The 23,776-nt window shown below is 33.8% G+C and overlaps 1 protein-coding gene and 1 long non-coding RNA gene across 2 annotated transcripts; both read left to right on the top strand.

Annotated features, from left to right (window-relative positions):
• The first annotated feature begins 433 nt into the window (after positions 1 to 433).
• On the top strand, positions 434 to 2,945 carry LOC132295437 (protein LEAD-SENSITIVE 1-like). The gene is made up of 2 exons (XM_059793708.1): positions 434 to 581; positions 2,326 to 2,945. Exons 1-2 carry the CDS (start codon positions 482 to 484, stop codon positions 2,799 to 2,801), a joined length of 576 nt encoding a protein of 191 aa, XP_059649691.1. The 5' UTR covers positions 434 to 481; the 3' UTR covers positions 2,802 to 2,945.
• A 6,558-nt stretch (positions 2,946 to 9,503) lies between these two features.
• LOC132295435 (uncharacterized) lies at positions 9,504 to 15,754 on the top strand. The gene is made up of 7 exons (XR_009478468.1): positions 9,504 to 9,846; positions 9,994 to 10,040; positions 10,134 to 10,208; positions 10,854 to 10,969; positions 12,153 to 12,212; positions 13,957 to 15,287; positions 15,699 to 15,754. It is a non-coding gene; the product is annotated as an uncharacterized LOC132295435 (long non-coding RNA).
• The last annotated feature ends 8,022 nt before the right edge of the window (positions 15,755 to 23,776 follow it).

Below are 23,776 nucleotides of genomic sequence, written 5' to 3'. Positions count from 1 at the left end.
CTTTTTTTTCCTGGCAAAAAGAAAAGAGCCATACCGCATCTACACAGCAAAACCTAACAAAATAACCCTACACACAAAAGCATAAAAAAGACAACAAGCAACGCCTCCATAAGATATTAACACAAAGATTCTACGAGCACACAAGCATTTAACGGCCCAACCAAATAAATGACCCATAGTCATCTGGTCATGCTTAAATGTAAGCCACAAGGATGGGCTTAAAACTGCACCGAACTGAACATCAGTTCCATTAAACATACCCACCATTGTTTGGGCTATGCCACAACCAACAAGGCTCATATGATTCTGCACACTCCAACATCCAGGAGAATCCCTTTGCAAGAAAACTTATTCTCTTTGCAAGTATAGCGTTGAGACTAAGAGAACTTATTCTCTTTGCACTTATGGCAGTATAAAGAGAGAGAGAGAGTAGTGCTGTGTAATCTAACAAGATCAACAGAGAAAGAGGTCAAGAGAGAAGATGGGAGGAGTGTCTGACAAGATCAGCAGAGCGGAACTGAGGGCAGGCGATCACATCTACTCATGGAGGGGGAGGGCCTTAAACCTCTACGCTCATCACGGTCCTTCCTTTCCTTTTAATTCTTCTCTCATTTTTTATCCATTAATTCTTCTATGATTACCACTACTACACACATCTCATGCCTAATCTTTGCTTACAACATATTATTTCTATGTTAAATTATATGATATTGTTGTACCATTTTCCTCAATTTACCCTCGAAGTTATTGTTTATTATTAAATTTCCACCCATTATTAGCTCTATTGTTTTTTTTTTCTATATATGTATATATATTTCTACACCAATAATAAATGAACATGTCATTTTTAATTATCAAATTCAATATAGTGAGATAGATACTCACTTACCAAATCAGAGATGGTGAATTGATTACCATCTGGGAGTCCACATCTACGATCAGTATAGTATAGATCCTCACTAATATATTTTTTTTTTCCCGAGATTCTATAATTTCCTGCTTGAATTTGATTACTTCTTGGAATGAAGTTTTAGTTTTTACTATTGTTTTGATTGGTGGGGCATAGAAATTTTGATGCAAAAAAGTAATATAACAATCAAGTAATCAACTACATTCATATAATAATGCAATTTCCAACTGCGTCCATAACTTTAATCTTGTGGGAAGATCCTGGTTGTGGAACATCATGCTGCTTTTAGCGCTAAGACTGTTCAAAGTATTGGGGTGAAGCATTTTTAATGTGACATGATTTGTGATATTTGTTTACCCTTTTCGTTATCACTTTCCATTTTTAATTGCAAAAAAGACACTTTTTTTATAGTACACTTTTTAAAGGTGGGAAAATTTTAAAGTAAAAAAAAAAAAAAAAAATCTTAACAAATGGTATTGCCTTGGCTACTTGTTCAATGATTTTACAAGAAGTTAAACCATTGGCCAATTTAACCCCATCATGGCAAAACCAATTTGTTTTAATCTTGAGAGAATCATTATACATGAGGATGTCGTCTTCATAAACGGAGGATGTTCCTTAAAGAAGTATTTTTGTGCCTTCTTCTGGAAGATCGGGAAAGGTAAAAGGTGGATATTGGACTTCACCTTGTCAAGCTCCTCTTGAAATTTGTTCACTTATTTTAATTTGTGTATTTATTTTTCCCATTTAAGAGCTCATTCACTCCTTTTAGTGCTCGTCCTATTATTCTTTATATGTTCTATTTAATTTTTTTTTGGGGACCAATTCTACTTTATTATTTTAGTTGAATTGTTTACAAGAAGTAAGAGATTGAAGATATTTTTACCCTCAAAATTAGGATGGGAAGAAAAAAAAGTTCTAGATTTAGAAAAAGGAATCAACGAATTCGTATAACAAATTTGGGCATAACCACACGGTAGTCTTTTCCTTATCCTTTCCTCTAACACCTCCTTTTTATTTAGAACAATACTTAGATCCTCACCGGTGAGGATCTACACCATCCTCACCGGTTATGTGGACCAATAACAAGTGAACACACCATCCGTAATTACTAAATGAAAGATGTAGGATGTGCCCACTATCTCTTATTTGGTAAGTAAATATGTACCCACTATATTTGATTTGGTAAATAAAGAGGATGTATTTATTTGTTATTGGTACACATCACCAGTAAGGATGGTGTACATCCTCACCGGTGAGGACCTAAGCATTGTCCTTTTATTTATAATTGTATTCATAATATTTTGAATATCAATATTGAAAATATTACTAAATTCTTTTAGAATTTCATCAATTATAGCTCAATATATCACTTATTACCAAAGTTTTGGTAACATATCTGCCATGGACAACAGGAATATATGCAGGTGATGGGATGGTGATCCACTTCACTCAGGCTGCGGCCGGCGTTTCAGTTAGCTCTCATTCTGACAACCCATGCCCAATTTGCGGGTATCACTCGGGGCTTGATGGTGTCATATCTTCCTGCATTGATTGCTTCCTTTCTGGTGGTGAACTCTACTTATATCGGTATGGTGTCTCATGGGCCAAATATCGACGAGGGATCAGTAGCCGTAAGGCTTCTGATCCACCCGAAACTGTCCTTGATCGTGTTGAATCTATTCTTCGTAATGGTTTTCTTGACTACAACATCTTAATCAACAACTGTGAGAACTTTGCAATCTATTGTAAGACGGGTGAAGGCATTGGCATCCCGATTGGACAGGCAGCAGACATTTTAACCACTGCAGTGGGATTGCATGGGGGGATGATTGGACAGACAGCAACCATTTTACGCTTTGTGGAGGGATTGCAAGGGGCAAGGACCTAGTTAGTAAATTCGTGTATCGTATACGTACGAATTTTGGGAAAATACTCCCGTTTGTAGATTAGAGTTAAAAGATACAATAAAATAAGCGTTTTTTTCATCATCATGTATGTAACGCGTTTATTCGTTTATTCATTTTGGTTGCTCCGTTTAATTCGTGTTTATACTTTAGGGTAACCTAGTTTTTTTTTTTTTTTTTTTTTTTTTTTTCCGTTCACGTTTCTAATGATGTATTTTTCTCAAACACATATTCTTAACACAAACTACTATTTTTTGTTTGGTATAGCCCTTCTTTTTCACACCATCAATTAATATTATTTGTTGTGCAATCTCGGGAAAGGCTGTGACCACTCAGTTGTTCTACTATCACTCTATTTTATTTTTTTTTAATCTCTTATTATTGTCAATTCAATGCTTGATCTTTAATCAAAGTAATAAAACACATATATATACCTTGTGGAACGCTATAATTTTGAAGAATCATAGATTTTTATTGATATTTGTAGACATTTATAAATTTTTTGTTTTGTTTTGAGATCTTTTAAATTTTGTTAGTATCTTTGTTGTTATTATTATTATTATTTTCGAAGTTTATAAATCACCACATTCACTAGATGTTTTAGTAGAATATAAAGATATTTTTCATAAATCTCACACCATATACTTATGCTATCAAGGAAAAATGAAAAAAAACAAAAAAAAAGGGATGCATTTTGGGATCATGTTGAACAAAACTCTAAGTATCATGGAGGTGGGTAGGTGGAACTGTCGTGATTCCAACAAGTTAAAACGTGTTAAAGAGTGGCTAAGTTTGAATTTATAAAGTGTCACTGCTACCTCTAACTACTAAATATAGATAGGGTGAGTAGGGATCGTCCCAAGGGATCAGAAGCGTACTTTTGCTTGGAAACAAGATCGAATTAGTAGGTCGAGTGATCAAAAGGTGGTTTGATTGGTTAATTAAACTACAATTTTAAACAAATGGATGCAAGGTAAAGTAATTAAAATAGAGTAAAATGTAGAGAATATAAGAGAGGGATCTTGGGACTTAGATTTCACCATTAAGCATCACTTTCCTAGACACTCCATATGCAATAAATGAAGGGGATTGTATGTTGCAATATTAGTGTGTGTGATTGATTGAATCAATAAGTATGGATGACCATTTAAGCATACATTGTCTAGACAACTAATGAATAGCAGAATATATCAAATTAAGCCATTGTTCCTTTCTTTAAGCTCACAATCAAAACACATCAACAAACTAAGAAATATACTACTTGCATTCATAAGTATGGAACATCAAACAATAAGCATAGATTGTCCTCCCATCTAAGAAAGTAAGGCAACTACACTACAACTAAGTTAGGGACATGAAAATTAAACTAATTAAATTAAGAAAGAGGCACAATCTATCAAGAAATAAGTATGAACCATCAAATAATCCACAAGAGTATTCTATTTAAGCCCCATGCCTTGACCATCACTAGATTCATGATATTAACACACATAGACATACATCAATATAACAAAACTAGAGATAAATGCATGGACATCTATTCTAGCATATATAGATATATGGATAGAATGAAATGATCAATTGGAAGTATTAAACTACACAAATCAAGATAGAAACAAGATTTATATATATCTCAAGGTCAAGATAAAAATTACAACACAAATCCTCTCAAAATACAAAGCATCAAGGTCTAGAAAGCATGCTTAGGGCTAACTCTAGCCCCAAGAAAATGGTTTAGCCACTCATTCATGTAGTCATCTAACCCTCAAGGGCCATCTTCATGGTAGGAATGATCTTCTTCTCCTTGATGGAAACCCTAAATGAGTGGAAGAAGTCCCAAATAGTGTGTGTCTCTCTCCAATCTCTAGACTCCTCCAACCTCTCTCTTGTATATTATTCTCTAAGATTGTATATGATTTCTAAGATTCTATATGTAAAATGGCTTAAAATCCTTATATAGGTAGCTCAAGTGTCACACCCAATGGTCAGACCTCGTGCACTAGGACCTCCAAATGATTGCACTACGAGCACCCTTTTAATTAGCTGGAACTCTATTTTTTTTGCACTTGAGAGGGTTCGATCGATCGAAGTTTGGTGAGATCGAATCGAACCATGGCGGTGCCTTTTTGGAATAAGACAAATCTGAGATACTTTTGGGATATTTTGGGAAAAAAGACAAAAGTGGTAGGTGGGGATAAGATCAAAGAAGTTAGATCGATCGAAGAAAAGTTGGATCGATGGAAAAAGGAATTTTGGTGAAGATAAGGACAAGAGGCTTGATTCATCTTGGCATGGCTGGATCGATCACTGTGAGATCGATCAAAGCTTGGTCTGATCAATCGAAGATGCTGTTTTCCACCACCTTGCTTCCATTTTGCTCATTTCTTCTATTGAGCTAGAGATTGCTTCTTTTATGATCTAATTTGGCTGGATTGACTTATTTTGGGGATAAGTGCCTGAAAAAGGCGATGATCATGAAATTAGTCTAAAACGGAAAAATAAGATAGATAAAGGTTCTAAAATACTCGAGTTTAAGGGGCTTAAATGCTCACTTTTAAGCTCTCATCACACCCCCAAACTTAAATATTACTAGTCCCTAGCAATGAACTACAAAGTATAGGAATGAAATGAACAACTAAACAATTATAATCTAGAAAGTAATAAAAGGATAACGCCATATTCGTAGGGAACACGATTGCATTTAGCACATGCAACAAGCCTTTTAAACCCCTAGGTTATCCCTAGTGGATAAGTGAAGTCTCGTGAGGGTTTCCAGAAATGATACCCACAAACAGTAAGATTATTCTCACAAAAGAGGCACCAATATTGCAAACAAGCATTGGGAGAAAACTACCTCAAGTATACAATTTTTCAACCATTTCTAAACAATCTCCCAAAATTTCAACATCAAACAAGCAAGTATGGTCATCCACAAATCAAGAAAATGATCATGCAAATCAAAACAACTCTAGAATCCTTTTAAGTGAACCGGCATCAAATATGTTGCTATCTTAGCCAACTAAAGAAATGATTACATCCTTACCCTCAAACTAGCACACAAATCTAGTCCCGATCATCAAAACAAAGAGTGGACCTTTTATTAAATCTTTATTCATCTAGGTGCACTTATTCTTTTCACTCGAATTTTATTTTATTTTTTATTTTTTTTATTTTTTTTTACTATACTAGAGGATCAAAGATGGAAGCATGGTGCAATGTGTTGATCTATTAAGCTTTCTAGTGATCCATGAGGTCGAGCGTTAGGTCAATGATTCCCATATCGGACGGCTTTAGGGCATTAGGTGTTAAAACACTCCTAAGGACTTACAAGCTCAAATCAATTAGGTTACAAATCAAAACAACCCCCATCTCAGTATTTCCCACTTCTCACCTTTTGGGAGAAGTCCTCACTTTTTTATTTGCTTTTGCAACTTTTTTTCTTTTCTCTTTATTTATTTTTTATTTTTATTTTTTTTTAGCAAGATTCAATTATTAACCTAGAGTTTGGGCCCTCCACCTTTTGGTGCGAGAAATTCAATGCTTGATGAGGTTAGAATCCCGACTACTCAATAAAAAGGGTTTGTTACCACTTTTGTTAAGATGAAAGATTTCAATGCACTACTAGCTCAATTGGGATATAACCAAATCAATAGTTAACAAAGCATGTACCCCACAAATGAATGTTAGTGTGCGCCTGTGCTAGTGTAGAATCATAGAGTAAATCTCAAAATAATCACAAAGTCAAGATGATGTTGACCACAAGTGCAAGCAAGATATCAATCTTTCGAAAAATTTACTCCTAAATGGTATCCACAAAGCATGCAAGGAGTATTAGACTCTTCAGTCAAGCAATTTTTTTAAATTCTAAGTATCATGGTCCTCAAAAGATCAAAATCATTGCAAACATCGATCTCAAATCTCAATAATACAACTAAGTTTCAAACTTAAAGAGAATGCAACAAAGTCACTTTACCCCCAAACTTTAACTGCACATTGTCCTCAATGTGCAATGACAACAATGGAAAAGATGGAAAGAATATACCATGGTGGTAAAGACATGTAGTCCGGTAGTGATCCAATTCTAAAGACGTCTCCCCCAAACTTGGAATCAACATCCTACTTGAATAACCACACTAGCAAACTTACATCAAATATCAAATGGGATAAGAATAACCAAGACATGCAACCTAAGGCAATATAGCACAAGATGAAAAACAGATATGAGATCAAGCCTAATAGAAAATATGAAAGTAGCATGACTACACAAAAGAGCACAACGGTAAAAAGTTTTTTTTTTTTTTTTTGAAAGTATGTACAATGAAACAAAATATAAGAAATATGCACAATGATTACTAAGTTTAACGTCTCTAGCTAGACAGAATGCTACTTTGAAAGATTATTATTTTTTAAAAAACATAACAAATATGTACACAAACAAAATTTTAAAAAACAAGTAAATAAAAGTGCAAGAAGTAAAAAATGCAAGGAAATAAATAATGTAAAGAAATAATAATAATAATAATTATTATTATTATTATTATTATTATTATTTTTAGAAACAAAAGAAAGTAAAAGAAAATTAAAAATAAAATAGCTAAAAATATAAAGAAAAAGTCAAAAAGTCAAAGGGTCCAGGCTGTGATCGATCTGAGAATGATCGATCTAGGCTAGTTCGATCGAGAATGTGAAAACCTATAGACGACTTCGAACGATACATAGAGAGGTGATTTTTCAAAGTTTTAAAAAAATTTCTAAGTGTGGAATGAAGATCGATCCAAGGGAAAACTGGATCGATCATGGAATTTTTGGATCGATCAGAAATAAATTTCGCACGATACACAAAGAACTAAAATATGCAGGAAATTTTCGCACGATGGGACAGAGAGATGATTGGATGTAGAGATGATGTTCGATCAATCGAACCTCTTATAAGATCGATCGAAATGGCAAAAATTCATGCATTTATCATTGCACACAAATCCAAGTAAGTTGATGATGATGATGACACAGAGAATAAATGGTACTACAGGGGAAACAAATTAAACTCCCATTGATAAGAGTAAATGCATCACTAGTAAATGCGTCACTATATCTCTTCATAGATAGGATCCACCAAAAGGGTAGCTTCCATATGTTTTTGAAAAACTTGTCCCTCAATGTAAGGTTTCAACCTTTGCCCATTTACCTTGATTGTATTGCTATTCTTTAAGCTTTGTATCTTTACCGCCCCATAAGGCGCAACAGAAATTATTTCATAAGGACCTTCCCATTTGGTTCGTAATTTCCCAGGTAAGAGTTTTAATCTAGAGTTGAAGAGCCATACTTTTTGGCCGAGCTCCAAAGATTTCTTCACAATGTGTTTGTCATGAAGAGCTTTAGTTATTTCTTTGTAGAGTTTGACATTATCATAAGCATTGTGTCTCAACTCTTCCAACTCATTCAATTAAAGTGAACGATTTTCTCCGGCTTTGTCAAGGTCAAGATTTAGCTTTTTAACTGCCCACATAGCCTTGTGTTCTAACTCAACTGGAAGGTGGCAAGACTTTCCATATACAAGTCTATAAGGAGACATGTTAATGGGAGTCTTATATGCCGTCCGGTAAGCCCAAAAAGTGTCATTTAATTTTCGCGACCAATCTTTCCGGGTTGTGTTCACTATTTTCTCAAATATATGCTTAATTTCTCGATTTGAAACTTTTACTTGCCCACTTGTTTGAGGATGGTAAGGTGTGGCAACTTTGTGCGAGACGAAGTATTTGAGAAATAGATTCCTTAAGAATTGATTGCAAAAGTGCTTTCCCCCATCGATAATCATTGCTCTTGGCATACCAAAACGAGTAAAAATATTGGATTTAATGAATTGAACAACCACGGAGTGGTCATTCGTTTTAGTAATACAAGCCTCTACCCACTTAGAAACATAATCAACGGCAAGTAAAATGTATTGAAAACCATAGGACAAAGGAAAAGGACCAATGAAATTAATGCCCCAAATATCAAAGATCTCGACCACAAGAATATTTGTCAAGGGCATCATGTCTCTTCTTGACATACACTACAAGAAAAACAGTTTTTTAGAACGCCCTTTTTACCACGGTTTTAAAATAACCGTGGTAAAAGACATTTTTTACCACGGTTTTAAAATTACCGTGGTCGAAAGTTTATATTTTACCACGGTTAAGAAAAAACCGTGGTAGTAATTATATTTTCTACCACAGTTATTTTTATAACCGTGGTAGAAAATGAATTTATTCTACCACATTTATTTTATCACCGTACTAGAAAGTGAATTTGGTGAAATCCTGTACACCGTCTTACTCCCGCTACTTTCTTAAAATTTTAGGGTAGATCATTTCAGGCCACACACACAAATCATTTCAGCCTCCCAAATCGCCTTCATCTCTATTCTCGTTCTCAACTCTGAACTTGCCCTCTCTCTGTCTCTGCGCGCTACAAGAAAAATAACTTTTAACCATGGTCTTTTTACCACGGTTCCGCATTAACCGTGGTAAAAAAACGCTTTCTACCACGATTCCGCAAGAACCGTGGTAGAAAATGGTCTTTCTACAACGGTTTAGAAAGTATTTTTTACCACGGTTAATGCTGAACCGTGCTAGAAAGGGCCTCTTTCTACCACCGTGGTAGGAGGTGAATTTATATTAGCGGGTATTTTTCTCGCTGATACTTTGAATGCTTGTCCTCTCTAAAAAAAATAAAATAAAAAATATATATATTCAGTAGAGCGAGGGCGAGCGACTAGATTAGGAATGGCTATGCCACGATTCCCTCAAGCTGTATCGAACGAAAAATCAGAGACAAATCCACACACCCACACAAGAAAAAACCACATACAGTGCGGGTGGATTAAAGCCCTAACCGGTGAAAATGTTTTTCCCTCTTTCCATCAAGCCTCTTTCAGTTGGCCATCAGAGCAAACCCTAACCCCTAAAGAAGAAACCCTAAATCTGGAATCCTCCATTAGAGACGCGAAGGTGTGTTCGGCGATTTGCAGACAACCGCTGCTGCTAGGTTTGTTTCCAATCTATTTCTCTCTCTATTTATACACGTATATATGTATGTGTGTGTGTTCGCAAAACTTACTCGGTCGCTTAAAATGGATACATAAATTTTGATTCTTATTCTTCTCACCACTCATCTATGCGATTTTGATGTTAGAGTTGGGCTAGAGGAGTTCAATTTTTGAAGAGGATGCAAATGAACAGGTTAGGGATTTCAATTTTGTTGATGTATATATGAAATTAGGGTTTATCCCCTTTAAAGGCTTCTGATATTGTTATGTCAATCACCTTTTGTAGGATGCTGAACCAAAAGACCGAAAAATTGGGAAGCTTTGTGATTATGCTTTGAAAAATCCATTACGAATACCAAAGGTACGGCCTAACTTCCCTTTCACTAAGAGGCTATTGTTCTGAAAATTCAATTCATATTGTATTGTCAATTCATGGCTCTATCAGAAATCCCGACTCAAGCAAATTCAAGCTTTCTGAATTCAACATTTAAATTTAAATTTGCAGTTACCATATAAAGTTTTCAGCCACTATACTATTCTTTAGTTAACCCATCAAATTATTTTTTTTTTGAAAGATTTTTCTAGTTACGGTTTCAAATTTAAATTTATCACCTAATAGTCTAATACAATTTTCCTGGCACATTAAGAGACAAGAGAAGCCAATATCTATTTATTTATTTAAAGGCAAGCCTTGCCTTGTGCTCTTAACTTTATGCTCATAGTCAGTTAGTTTCTAGAGTTTTTTTATTTAATTCAAATTTTCCCCCTGTTGAAATCAAATATTTACTCTGAAATCTTGTAAAGATAATGGAAATATTGATTAAGAAAATGTCAAAAACAATTGAGAATTTGAAGCAATGAAAATATCAATCTCTTGAACCCAATGACAAATTTTTGATAGTTCAAGAATTCTGTCAGACCCAAAAAGTTTACTCTAAAATTTGTAACCTTGGCAAAGTGCCTATGACTTTTTTTTAAGTGACTTCCATTGTTGGTTCTTATACAGATTACTGATTACCTAGAGCACAGATTTTATAAGGATTTGAGGAATGAGCATTTTGGCTCCGTAAAAGTTGTGCTTTGCATTTATAGGAAATTGCTATCATCATGTAACGAGCAGATGTAAGTTTGAAGTTTCATTCTTTGAATTTAATTTAGTTCTAAATCCTATTACAGCACTAGTGGATTATTTTTCATCATCATCATATGTTGTGAATTCTTTTTAAGAATGCATATATCTCCTTACATAGTTTTCGTTTCAAATAAATCTATGTAAATTGCCTTGTTCTGAAGGATGAATTTGTTCCAACATTTCTCTATAAACAATTTTCTCCATTAAAAAAATGTGAAGTTATAACCACCCAGCTTTTTTCTTTGATGTATAGTACAAAACTGGGGTTAGGGTGGGGCAGCGATGTCTCTTTTCCTTCTATTTGGGGCATGTAGTATATAGATTTCAGAATTCAGAGTACATTTCTAGATTTTTTTTTTTTTTTCAAAGAGTACATTTCTGGTTCAAATTACAACTAAATTAAGATAGATTATATATTTGTTTAATTATTGAGAGGAATCTTCAGAGATACTTATGGGTGGATTGCTGCGTTTTGAAAGTTGGACTTGATTGTTTTTCAATTTTTATTTTTCCTTATCAATTGACGATTTAAAAAAATGGATTAGTACAGTTTTATCATCAAACCACTCGATTTTATGACATATATAGATTGTAGGTATGGTAGGTTTCAACCTTCTTGTTAATGGAGTGAAATTAATTGAAGAATTGTTAGAATTTAAATGAAGAGTTGTGTTGGAAAATGAAACCAAACATGCTGATTCTAGAACTCAAATCTCTATACTTAGAACTGTTATCTTTTAAATTAAATTTTGGATATGAAAGTACAATTGTTAATGAGTTTACAGGCTTTTGTTTGGCTCAAATTGATTGAATTTTGAAATTATTATGGATTTTCAAAGTTGATGTTAACATGCTGTCAAAACTATTTTGTGAGCATAATTTTTCGTATCTTTTCCTTCAAACCTGATTTAATCGGTAAGAAAATTTATTAATTTAAATTGATAGAAGAAAAATATAGTCTTTTAGCTTCCAATGGACATTAGTTTCATGCAAATTGGTTGAGAATTTATTTTTTTATGAATTTTCAAAGGGAAGTAGGTTTTGCTGGGAAAAACTATTTCAAACAGATTTTTGGGCTTCCTTCTTATTTATTTGTTTATTGTAGGAAGTTCATTAAACCTTAGTGCGAACTGATCTGATCCATATTTTTTTCCTTTCCTTTGTTTCCGACAGAATGTGCTTCATCTTCATTTTGCGGAGCTTTAAATCTTGTTTGCAAAGTTTGTTTCCGAGGTAAACTTTTGTACATCTCTATAATTTTTGTTAGTGGACTCCTTTGTAGTTTTTTTTAGTTGATTTTTATTGTGGGTATCTGATAGAACAAAGTGATGTTTTCCCAATCCAATCAATGCGCCAACACAGTCTGCCAATTTCTTTATATGAAATTTAAAATTAAAAACTGAAGTGTTACCAAGTAGTGTATATATAGTTTCCCCTAGAAGTGGTGAAGGCTTCTCCTTCTCTCTATAATATTGTAATTATTTTGTGTGTATTTGTTTGTGCGTGCTAAGTTATAATGTGATCCCAGTCACTTCAATAATAACTGCGTTAGCATGAGTTTCTTGCTTAACTGTAGTGTTACCATTTTGCATGTCTTTCTTTTATTAGCTTTTTGGGCGTTTATATGTTCAGATTCTGCTGTTGTGCTGTTTTTTGTTATAAAGGTGGATGGGGTGGAACTGCTGGTTCAGAGAGGTCATGGTGCGATTGGGTTTTTCTTAGTCTGATGATTGCTTTCTCTCATAATAAATTCTCGTCTTTTTTTTTTTTTACTATAGTGGAATATTTTGTGATTGTATGATGTTTGTTCTTAAATAAAAAAAGTACATCTGAATTTAAATAAGTGAAAGTTCTTAGTGCTTTCGTAATTAAGAAAAATATACCAAAAGAAAAACATCCAGAAACTGTGAAACATATCCTCATGATGCTTATTAATACACTTGAATAGCCAACAATGAAAATATAGTTGTTTCTAAACTCTAAAACACTGGCGTCCAAATGAATGTTGTGCAAGTGTGTGGTCGTCATTTATTTTGTCTATGAGAGGTTGAAATTGAGCTTCAATTTATGGCAGTGTATATAAAAGCAAATGTGAGAGGCAAAAATAAAGAATAAAAAATGCGCCTAAGAACCGAACCATATGTACGTGGTGGTGATAAGGTGAGCTTTAGATCAGAAGTGATTTTGTTTTTGAATGTGAGAAATTAATTAGAGTTAGGTCAGTCCCTTAAATCACCATTTGGTACTAGAATACATAACCTTTGTGCTAAAGTAGAAGGTGATGTAGATATGAATCTCAATGTCATATAAAAGACATATCATCCAAGGCAATAATAATTCTTATTTAACAGTGTCCTCAGATTTAGGTATTTGATATATTCAACCTTAGACAGTTACCTGCTTTGACATTTACCAACTCAAGACACAAGTACCTGAGTCCCATATAATATGGCTGACAAACCATCCTAGATCATTTATTTGATTCCATTACTATTGGTAGCATATCCCAAAATAAGTATAGCAAGTTAAATTAGTATTTAATTAAATCAGGCGCTTCCTTTTGAAAAGAAGAGAAGAAAGGTTATAAAAAAACAATAGATCTACTAAACTTTCTAAAAGAATCTGGCCAGGTTTCAGTCCTAAAAAAGTGTCAAAAAGAAAGAAAAATTGAATTAGATAAGGTCATTTTCTTTGTTGAATAAAGCCCTCTTGTGAGCAATTTGGGAGGGTTGTGTACTTTCAATAACCTATTAAATAAGCCATGCTTAAGCTTTAATCCTGGGATTATTTCCTTGACACACTGAACTTGCTTTGCTTGAGTTAAGACCATGTTAATACTTGTTTTGCTTGAGTTAATATGAAGAGTAGATCTTTCAATGTACCTTTATTATAATGCTTGCTTTGCTTGGTTTAATTTTGACAACTTTACAACTTGCTTTACATTAATTCTCTTACTTCAACTATTACATCTTTGTAGGTCAAAGCTAGAATTGCGGGTTGCAGTTGCTGTTACTTTTTTTGTTGCCGCTATATTTTTTGTATGGCTCATGAAGAAGTTGCAAGATGATATGAAGAATTTTTGTTTTATTTTCGTTAAGTAAATATATAAGGTGTGGATCATGTACTTATTTGAAATTTGTATATGCCTAATATTTGTATAAAACAATGATCTGGAATTGGTTATATATATATATATATATATGATGTTATTGGTCAGTTGTAAATTATTTTGGTTATGATACTATTTTTTATTTACTTAGGGTTTGATTATGGGGTCCTTGCAAGGCTAGTAGTTTGGAAAAAAAAAAAAAAAAAAGGCTTCAAATGGGCTACACTATTTAAAAAAAATAATAATAATAATAAAAATAAAATAAAATAAAATTATATAACACTTTCTACCACGGTTATGCACCGTGGTAGAAAGTCTATTATTTTATAAGAAAATAGACTTTCTACCACGGTTCCGACTTTCTACCATGGTGCAAAACCGTGGTAGAAAATAGCCGTGGTAGAAAACCTTTTCCACCGTGATAAAAAGTTATTTTTCTTGTAGCTGTAAATTACAAGATCTACAAGAATCAGATTAGCCTCCCAAATCACCTCCATCTCTATTCTCGTTCTTGACTCTAAACTTGCCCACTCTCTGTCTCTGCAATTGCAAACTACAAAATCTACAAGAATCTGATCAGCCTCCGAAATCGCCTCCATCTCTATTCTCGTTCTCAACTCTAAACTTGCCCTTTCTCTATCTCTGCAACTGCAACTACAAAATCTACAAGAATTAGAACCCATATCGGCATATCATTTCAGATTGTTCAAAATATCAAAACCCATATCCTTCAATTTCCATCGCCCGTTGTTCCAGTTCGGGTTCATCGTTCGCAAGCTTTAGCCTCTGGCCCGCTGTCTCTCAACTCTCAAGCCCTCTCTCTACAACTGTTAACTTGTATGTATGGGTTTTGTTTTATTATTTTTTTCTAAATCAATTAATCAATTTCTGTAATTCTTGTTTTGCAAACTAAATCATATTAAGTGAAATTTTTAGGGCAAATCATTTCAGCCTCCCCAATCGCCTCCATCTCTATTGTCATTCTCAACTCTGAACTTGCCCTCTCTCTCTATATCTCTGCAATTGCAAACTACAAAATCTACAAGAATTAGAACCCATATCAGCATATCATTTCAGGTTGTTCAAAATATCAAAACCCATATCCCCCGTTGTTCCAATTCGGGTTCGCCGTTCGCAAGCTTTAGCCTCTGGCCCACTGCCTCTCAACTCTCAAGCCCTCTCTCTGCAACTGCTAACTTGTATGTATGGGTTTTGTTTTAAATTTTTTTTTTTTTTTCTAAATCATTTAATCAAGTTCTGTAATTCTTATTTAGCAAACTAAACCCTATTTAGGGCAAATCCTATTTAGGGCAAATTTTTATCACTACAGAATAAGACCAGCTATACTTCACCTTCTAAGATTGACTATATTTGTCCAGGAAAAGGGGTGGAATTTCCTTTTTTTTTTTGGCTCAATTTCTTCTACAACCGTGATGCATACTTCTTGATCACCCTTGCATTTTGCTACTTGCCCTGCTCAGTGTTTTGAAAGAACCCCCTTTTGTTAATTATTTTTACATGTACTTTTTGTTTTTCATTTTTATAACACTTCCAAAAATATGGCTCAATTTTGTCTATCTTGTTTTTTTTTTTTTTTTTTCCTTCTCAAGAAATCCCAACATTCAGAGCTGCGTTGTTTTTAATGATAGCTTTTGCTGTTGTACCAACCATCTCATTCAAGTAAGTGGTTTTTCTTTTAGTGACAAAAGTTTACTTTACCCATCTGTTTGTATGTATTGATATACATGACCCTTTTCTATTTATTATGACCTTATGTCTGCGTATTCTCTGGAAGATTGAATAATGTTAATATGAATCATGTTCTGCGTATTCTCTGGTAGATTGAATAATGTTAATATGAATCATGTGAATGGATTATTTATTCTGTTGGACTTAGACTGAAGTTGTTGATCCCACATTCTTGACATACGATAGAACTACATCATCATCGTTGTCACTGCCTACTGGATCGTTCGTGTGGTTGTGGACTTGTTCTTGATTAAATGTCTATATCATTCAACTTTCCCCAAATATTTAGCAAGATGATCTAGAATACAGCAACCAAGATTAATCTCTCACAATTCTGGAATTGTATTAGGCTGATTACTTTGGTCTGAATCTTACGAGAAAGATTGCTAATGCCAGAGCTCACATTTATGGCTTCTTATTATTTTTTTCATATTTCTAACATTTAACTTGAACTTGCCCCATGGTGAGCTCATTAATTAGCTAGGTCTTTTCAGAATTGTCATTTCCAGCTTGTAGCCTTTGCTATTAATGTAGTTGGTGTTGATGACATTGGGCTCATGACATCATATAATCTTAATATATATATGTCAGAATTGTGGAGTGGTGTAGAAGAAAATATTGCCTGCAAGTGCTTCAACTATAAAAAACCATAACTATTTTGATTTATAAAAAGAATTGTCTCCTATTTACCACCACTTCAACCACAAAGTCTGGGTTTCTCTCATCTTGCAGGTATTGAAGTTGGATGAACTGATCATCTAGAAATCCCCTTCTTTATAGTTTCAGTTCATAGTAGGAAGAACATGTTCATGTTTTTTTCTTTCTTGGAAAAGCTTTGATTCTCACTCCAGTCTACAAAACAGCAACATCTGCTCCCAAACACAATCTAAGAAAATATACATATAAATGCACACACTATGAACCCTATAAGAGCTATCATGTTCTTGAGATTTTGCTTTGACATTCAACTTCGTAGGAAACATGGAACTTAATAATTGTAAGCTGAACATTGTCATTAGCAAAACTCAAGCAGACAAGGAACTTAATCACTGTATGCTCAACATTGTCACTAGCAAAAACTCAAGCATATTACATATGTTACTTCATATTACAAAAAAGAACGAAGTATACATTATTCAGTAGTACTGTCATTAGAACTACAGGAGGCTACTAGGTCAAAGCTATATATTAATATATATATCAATACAAATATTACATTAATTGAATAAAATTCTCCTTTATGACACATCCACACAAATAAACAATAATAATGGGGAGACACTAATTGACCTCTTGATATATATATATATCCTACGGTCCTACCTTCTTTTTGTAATCTGGTCTTTGATTGAAGGTGGTTTTTCTGACAGTCTGATTCGGTATTATGCGATTCACTGAGGAGGCTTCAACTAATGGCCTTGTCTGTGGATACTTGAAGGTTTGAACTGAATCTTTTGTTTTCCATTTAATTAGGAGCAGTTACCATCTCTTTAATCTTGTTTTAAGTTTTATACTGACATGGGGGCATATAATTCTTTGTACCTCAGTCTACAGAGATTGGAAAGGCTGTTAATGGTCTTCGAAAGCATGGGTTGAGGCAGATTCTTTCTGCCTCTTTAATACTGTCCATATGTTCTAATTGTGGTCACAAGAGGAAATAAATGTGTAATTATTGCCACTTTCTAAAAAAAACTAATTATGTTTGTCATGCTATCAACAGAAAATTATCTCACTTTACAACACCCAAATTTTAGTTTCTTCTGATTCTAAATTTTGTAGTGCTGATAATTCTATTTGCTCTATCTCTTTTTTTTTTTTTTTCTACGTCTGCTCATAAGCTGTGTAATATATTAACAAGTGCAAAATTTCTAGTTATGTTTTTTTTCTGTGACATGTTTGTTGACAGAGATTCAATAGATTTCTAGAATTACTCCCACTTGTGTTGTCCTTATAAATTTAGTGAAGATAATAGGTTTGTTTGCACATTCGCCACCTAATTCTTAGCATAATATGAACCTCACCGGGTTGCATTCTTTAGTTCTGCCATATGGATGAGTTGACTCCTTACCAATATTTCACCAGAAGCATATGCATAAAACATCATCTAGAAATTTACTGCCCTTTACTCTCCACACAACATAAAAAGTGCCAAGTACTAACCAACTGTAGGCTTCAAATGTTTTCATATATGTACAAATACATGCCAACACTAACTTTAATTCAAAGCTTAACCACAATACACGAGCATGCAGAAACACAAATCGAAGTCCAAACCACATGTAGTACAAAATAAATTACACTATGTTTGCTAACAACCAAGATATGATAATTTAAGCACTGCTCCCTACCAACAATAAAATGATACCGGTACATAAAATTAGAAAATATAAAATAAGACCTTGTATCTTACATGTACACATAATTTTATGTGTCTAGGTGGGTGAGGGATGGGAGAATGAGTAGAAAATTTGTAAATTCTTTTCTATCTATTATATATGATCAAGTATTTGTTTGTGTGAAATCCTTGGTATCTGGGATATGTAAGCAAGTGTTTGTTTGTTTGTGAAATCTTTTGTATCTGGGAATATTAGCCAGCATTTTGATTTATTGCTTTCTGAGGATTCTACTGGCTTTTGCCCACACTTATAATGTTCATTATATGCTGATGTCCCAATTGCAAACTGTTGTCACTTGCTGCACTTAAATAGAAACAAAACTTCTATTGCTCTGTAGTATAGTGCAATGTTGATTTTAATTTACCATGTTATATATATTGTATATTAACATGTTTGTATGTTAACTATAAGTGGTTGTGCACACACATGCAAGCATGCCTGTGTTTGTCTCTGAAAATTTGGTATCTTGGAATATTTTGTCCTTATAATGTTAAAATCTTCCAAGTATCTTTAGCTTAATAAAGATTTATGAGTAGGTGGCTGTTGCTGGCATTTATTTGATTGATTCTTTTCAATTTGTGTGAATATATCTTTGTACCAATTATTGATTTGAAGAATTTTATGACAAATTGGCAATAGGATGTTGATTGGATATAGGTTGGATATTATGAAAATGATGGACACTCTCAGCAATTATACTTTAGAATTTCGTGTGGCAGTTCTTGTTGACTCTGATTGTATTTTAATGTTGAAGGAACAAATCCTGTTTTTTTATTGTCTTATGCCTGGTGAAATTGTTTTAATACAGGAGCGTTGGAATAGGTAATGGACTTCATGGTCTACAAGTTCAGATTGCAATGCGGGGTACCTTCTGTACTCAACTTTTTTCTATTTTAAAGGTTGCTGAAATAGTAGGTTATCAAACAAGCTCGAGTCCACTATAACTTATAAGCTCACTACTTTTCACAAAGTTCAAAAATAGTTTAGTTCTTAATGACATCTCTGCCCGAACCTAGCAGCTTGTGATGCTGAAAGCTTGATTGGGATTCGACATGTATTACCCTTACTTGTTGAAAGTTTAAAATGATAATCGTCTTTGTCAAGTTAGACTTAAAATTTGTAAGTAATTTTTCTGTTGGTAAATTTTTAAGTGATCTCAGCTCAGTGCCATGTCTTTTCTTTTCGATGCCTGATTTCAAATAGTGACAAAGACAAGTATATTTAATTGTTGTATTTTGTTCCTTTGTGTCTCCCAAGCGTTAATGTATGATCTGCTTTGAAATCAAATTAGTTTCAAGTAGTTTTATGGGTAATTTTGGTAGAAGATAAAGCTAATCACAGGTCAATATATTTTGCATATTAAAGGTAAAAATGATAAAACTTCAGCTACCTTTGTACTGGGTACATTTAATGTGGTTTCTCAGAACTTGGAGATTCTGAAAATCTTATATTTGAACATAAGCTGTTGATGTGGTTTAAACACAGATAGATGAATCTTCACTTGATTCTACTTGGTGCTTAAGTTAAGAGCTTTAATTGGGCAGGTTAACCGTACTTTTTAGAGACATGTATTATAGCCTCTCTTTACCAAATTTTGAATTGGATGTGGCATCTCTACTGGCCATTGATGTCATAGCATTGCAGTAGAGTCATTTGTAGGGTGGTTTGAGTTCTCCTGGTCAGGTTTCAGTCCTAAAAAAAGTCAAAAAGAAAGAAAAATTGAATTGGCTAACATTTCAGTCCTAGGATTGCGGGTTGCCGTTGCCGTTGCTTTTTTTGTTGCCGCTATATTTTTTGTATGGCTCATGAAGAAGTTGCAAGAAGATATGAAGAATTTTTGTTTTATTTTGGTTTAGTAAATATATAAGGTGTGGATCATGTACTTATTTGAAATTTGTATATGGCTAATTTTTGTATAAAACAATGATTTGGAATTGGTTATATATATATATATGATGTTATTGGCCAGTTGTAAATTATTTTGGTTATGATGCTATTTTTTATTTATTTAGGATTTACTTATGGGGTCCTTGCAAGGCTAGTAGTAGGAAAAAAAAAAAAAAAAAGAAAAAAAAAAGGCTTCAAATGGGCTACACTATTTTTTTTTTTTTTGTTTAAAAAAAAAAAAAATTATATAACATTTTCTACCACGGTTATGCACCGTGGTAGAAAGTCTATTACTTTCTAAGAAAATAGACTTTCTACCACGGTTCCGCACCATGGTAGAAAGAAAGACTTTCTACCACGGTGCAAAACCGTGGTAGAAAATATACTTTCTACCACGGTTGTTTCTACCACGGTTCAAAACCGTGGTAGAAAGCCTTTTCCACCATGGTAAAAAGTCCTTTTTCTTGTAGTGATAGTTCCTATCTTTTGACATCTCTCACATGCCTTGCAAAAATTGTAGGCATCTCTATGGATAGTAGGCCAAAAGAGCCTGCTTTGAAGCACTTTTAAAGCGATCTTCTTTGCACTAAAATGCCCACCACATGCAAGGGTATGACAAAACACAAGGACACTTGGAATTTCACTTTTCGGAATGAATCTTCTCATAATTTGATCCGTATAGGGGCTGCAGAGGACAAGATTATCAAAGCTGCACTATATTTCTTCCCTTTCACAACAACATCAAGCAATTAAATGGGCTCTTCAATGGGGATATACAGCCAACTGACTATTGAAGATGAGTGTAAGGTGCTTATTACTTCTCAAAAAATTGCAAATTTAGTGGCAGCAATCAAAGAGGACATCAATTGAGTCACCTGGCTATGCAGTGAAGGAGTGTGTATTCTTTTAATTTTATTATTATTATTATTATTTTACACGGCATGGAATCGGTGCATTGGATTTGTGATTAAAAAAAAATTAGTACAAATTTTGAACTAAATTTTCTCTAATTCCAAATCCAAAACACCAATTCGATGCTCCCAAACATAACAAAACTATATTAGTTTGTCATGAAACATCCATAGATTAAAATCCGTGAATTATCTATTTTATAAGATCATCCTTTCTTGCTTTGGTTAAAAAAAAAAAAAAAAAGAGTATGAATATAAACAAATATACAAGAGAAAGGGGACATATCCCTGTGTGGCAAGAATCAGCAAAACAACTATAATATCAAATGGAAGACAATCATACAAGCACAAAGAGGTTAAGCGAGAACAAATTAATATATATATATATATATATATATATATATATATATATATATATATAGAATATGTTTGCAGGTCAAAATTATTTTTTCCTTAATGTGGAATTTTTTTATAAAATATGAACAATATGGTACATAGGGAAGTGATAAAAAAACAAAAGGATCACCAAAAGGAAAACTTAAAGAGAGGTCAGGGCATACACCAAACTACAGCAAGAATAGAAAAAGAAAAGCAACTTGACATCAAGAACTAGAATCAAAATAAGGGCTCAATATCAGAGATGGTCAGTCCTAGGGCAGATAATCCCTTCAAAGCAAAAGTCCATAGCAATCTGATGTGGAGACAATGCATCCCCATCGTGACATCTATTATTTATTTTAGCCCAGATTTTCCAGAGAATGGCAGTGAAAAAACACCTAAGAAGCTTGATTTTCATAGTCTGCCCACGAGTGTGATCAATAAACCAAGCCAGGGCATCAGAGAAGTGAGGAAGCTCCATCAATTCATTCCAAGAACATAAGTCAGAGAACTAGGACCACACCTGTTTTGCAAATGGGCAGCACCAAAACAGATGGTATCCGGTATCAGAAGCTCCAAAACAGTTGTGACATATGGAAGCGCCAATGAAAACTCTCTTTCCAAGGTTAAAGTTAGAGGGGAATGAATTATGCATGATGAGAACTGCTTGAACTGCAATTCTAGGTTTGTTTGAGTTCCAAACTAGAGAAAACCATGGACTAGGCACACCACGGGTGTGAGATATTAATTATTTTTGGCAATTGTCGTAGACATAACAAGTCCATGTCGAGTTGTAATTTAAGTTACTTGTAGTGCAAGTTATCAAGATTAACGGAGACTATGGATTTGGAAGGTTGTTCAAAGATGCTATAATTGTGATCATCACAGAAAAGGAAGAACACCATGTTAGGAAGAAATCCAAAAAGGTTAGGGCACATTCCATACTTGGTAATTTCAAGTCTGGTAGATTTGAACCAGTTCATGATTCTTAGAACAGGTTCAAGCCATTAGAATTTCGTCTAGAAATCATTCTGTCATTCTTGAACCTGTTTCCAATTCTTTGAACAGGTTCAAGTTTTCAACATTGGCCTCGAAATACATTCTACCATTTTTGAACCGGTTCCCAATTCTTTGAACAAGTTCAAGAGTCCTGATAGCCTATGGAAAGTTTAGTTTCCTGTTTCAGATTTCTCTCCTAGTTGGTTTAGAATTGTACCAAATCTTATGCATGAATTTTATCTTATTTTTAGAGGGATTAGGTCATTCTAAAATCTATATAAACCATGTCATATACATTGATTGAAGAACGGCTTTTACATTGTTATTCAGATATTATTCAAAGCCTTAGGAAGATTATTTTTGCAGAAAATCAGAGTTGATTTTTCTGATATCTTTCTAGAACATATACACATAAACACTTAGTTTAGAGTTGTGGTGTTCGAATCCTGATCGTGATCATACAGTCGTATTTACATCGATCAGACGAAGCAGATCTTCTTCTACATCATTCAGACAATTGAAGAACAGAAGTAAACGCAGTCACACTTTGAAAGGGTTGGAGCATTCGTGGAGTGTTGTCTGATCTACCTGCTACTCTTCTACAAATATAAAGTGTAAGCTTGAGATCAAGTTGCTATTGGAAGAGGAGTCGCAAAGCCAGAGGATCGTCAGCGGTTGGTGTGGTGTAGAACGGTAGGGTGTGAACCAGAGTCAAAGTTCGGTATACTTTGTTTCAAGCATAGTGGATTGGTTTACTTTGGACTGCACAAGTCCACGAGGTTTTTCTCATAACAGTTGACGTATTTTATCAACTGGGGTTTCCTCGCTAAAATCCTGGTGTCATCTCTACCTTTATACTTTGCTTTATTTTATCTGCATGTGATTAACTATTTAATTACTAAAATAAGTAAAGTTGGTAATGATACAGATCTGTTTTATAAAACAAACAAAAACTTTCCTGTATACATTTCGCTATGTACGACTCACAACGGGCTCTGCAAACATTCCAAAATTTTTTAAAAGAAGGGATACCATGTTTCCACTTAATTAATTGTGTCTTCGGAAGTGGAATTGGCATGATGTTGAAGGTATACACCAATTTCAGCAGGCCAATGTTTGCAGGTCAATTAACTACTTATAATCTGTTAATTTTCACCTTCTTCTTTTTTTTTGTTTCTTTAATCCCCAATCATATCATGCAATATTCCAGGTCAATTAACTAGACTTGGTCAATAACATGGTCATGTAAATGCTATATATATAACCATTTCAAAATCACAAACACAAAGGTCCCAAGGATTGGGACAGAAGATCATATTTTGCCTAAAACTGTTCTTTAAATTCAGCTCAATAATGACTACATGAAGG

The sequence above is a fragment of the Cornus florida genome, unplaced genomic scaffold (assembly GCF_030987335.1).
Source record: "Cornus florida cultivar Cherokee Brave unplaced genomic scaffold, ASM3098733v1 CherokeeBrave_3.0.0_Hap2_Chr02, whole genome shotgun sequence".
NCBI classification, from domain to species: domain Eukaryota; kingdom Viridiplantae; phylum Streptophyta; class Magnoliopsida; order Cornales; family Cornaceae; genus Cornus; species Cornus florida.
Note: the sequence above shows the minus strand (reverse complement) of the source record. Positions and strands in the feature narration are given on the sequence as shown.

Excerpts from the sequence above, each read along its gene's own strand:
- LOC132295437 (XM_059793708.1), top strand. The coding sequence starts at position 482 with ATGGGAGGAGTGTCTGACAAGATCAGCAGAGCGGAACTGAGGGCAGGC. Across the intron at positions 582-2,325 it reads AAACCTCTACGCTCATCACG|GAATATATGCAGGTGATGGG; the intron begins GTCCTTCCTTTC and ends CATGGACAACAG.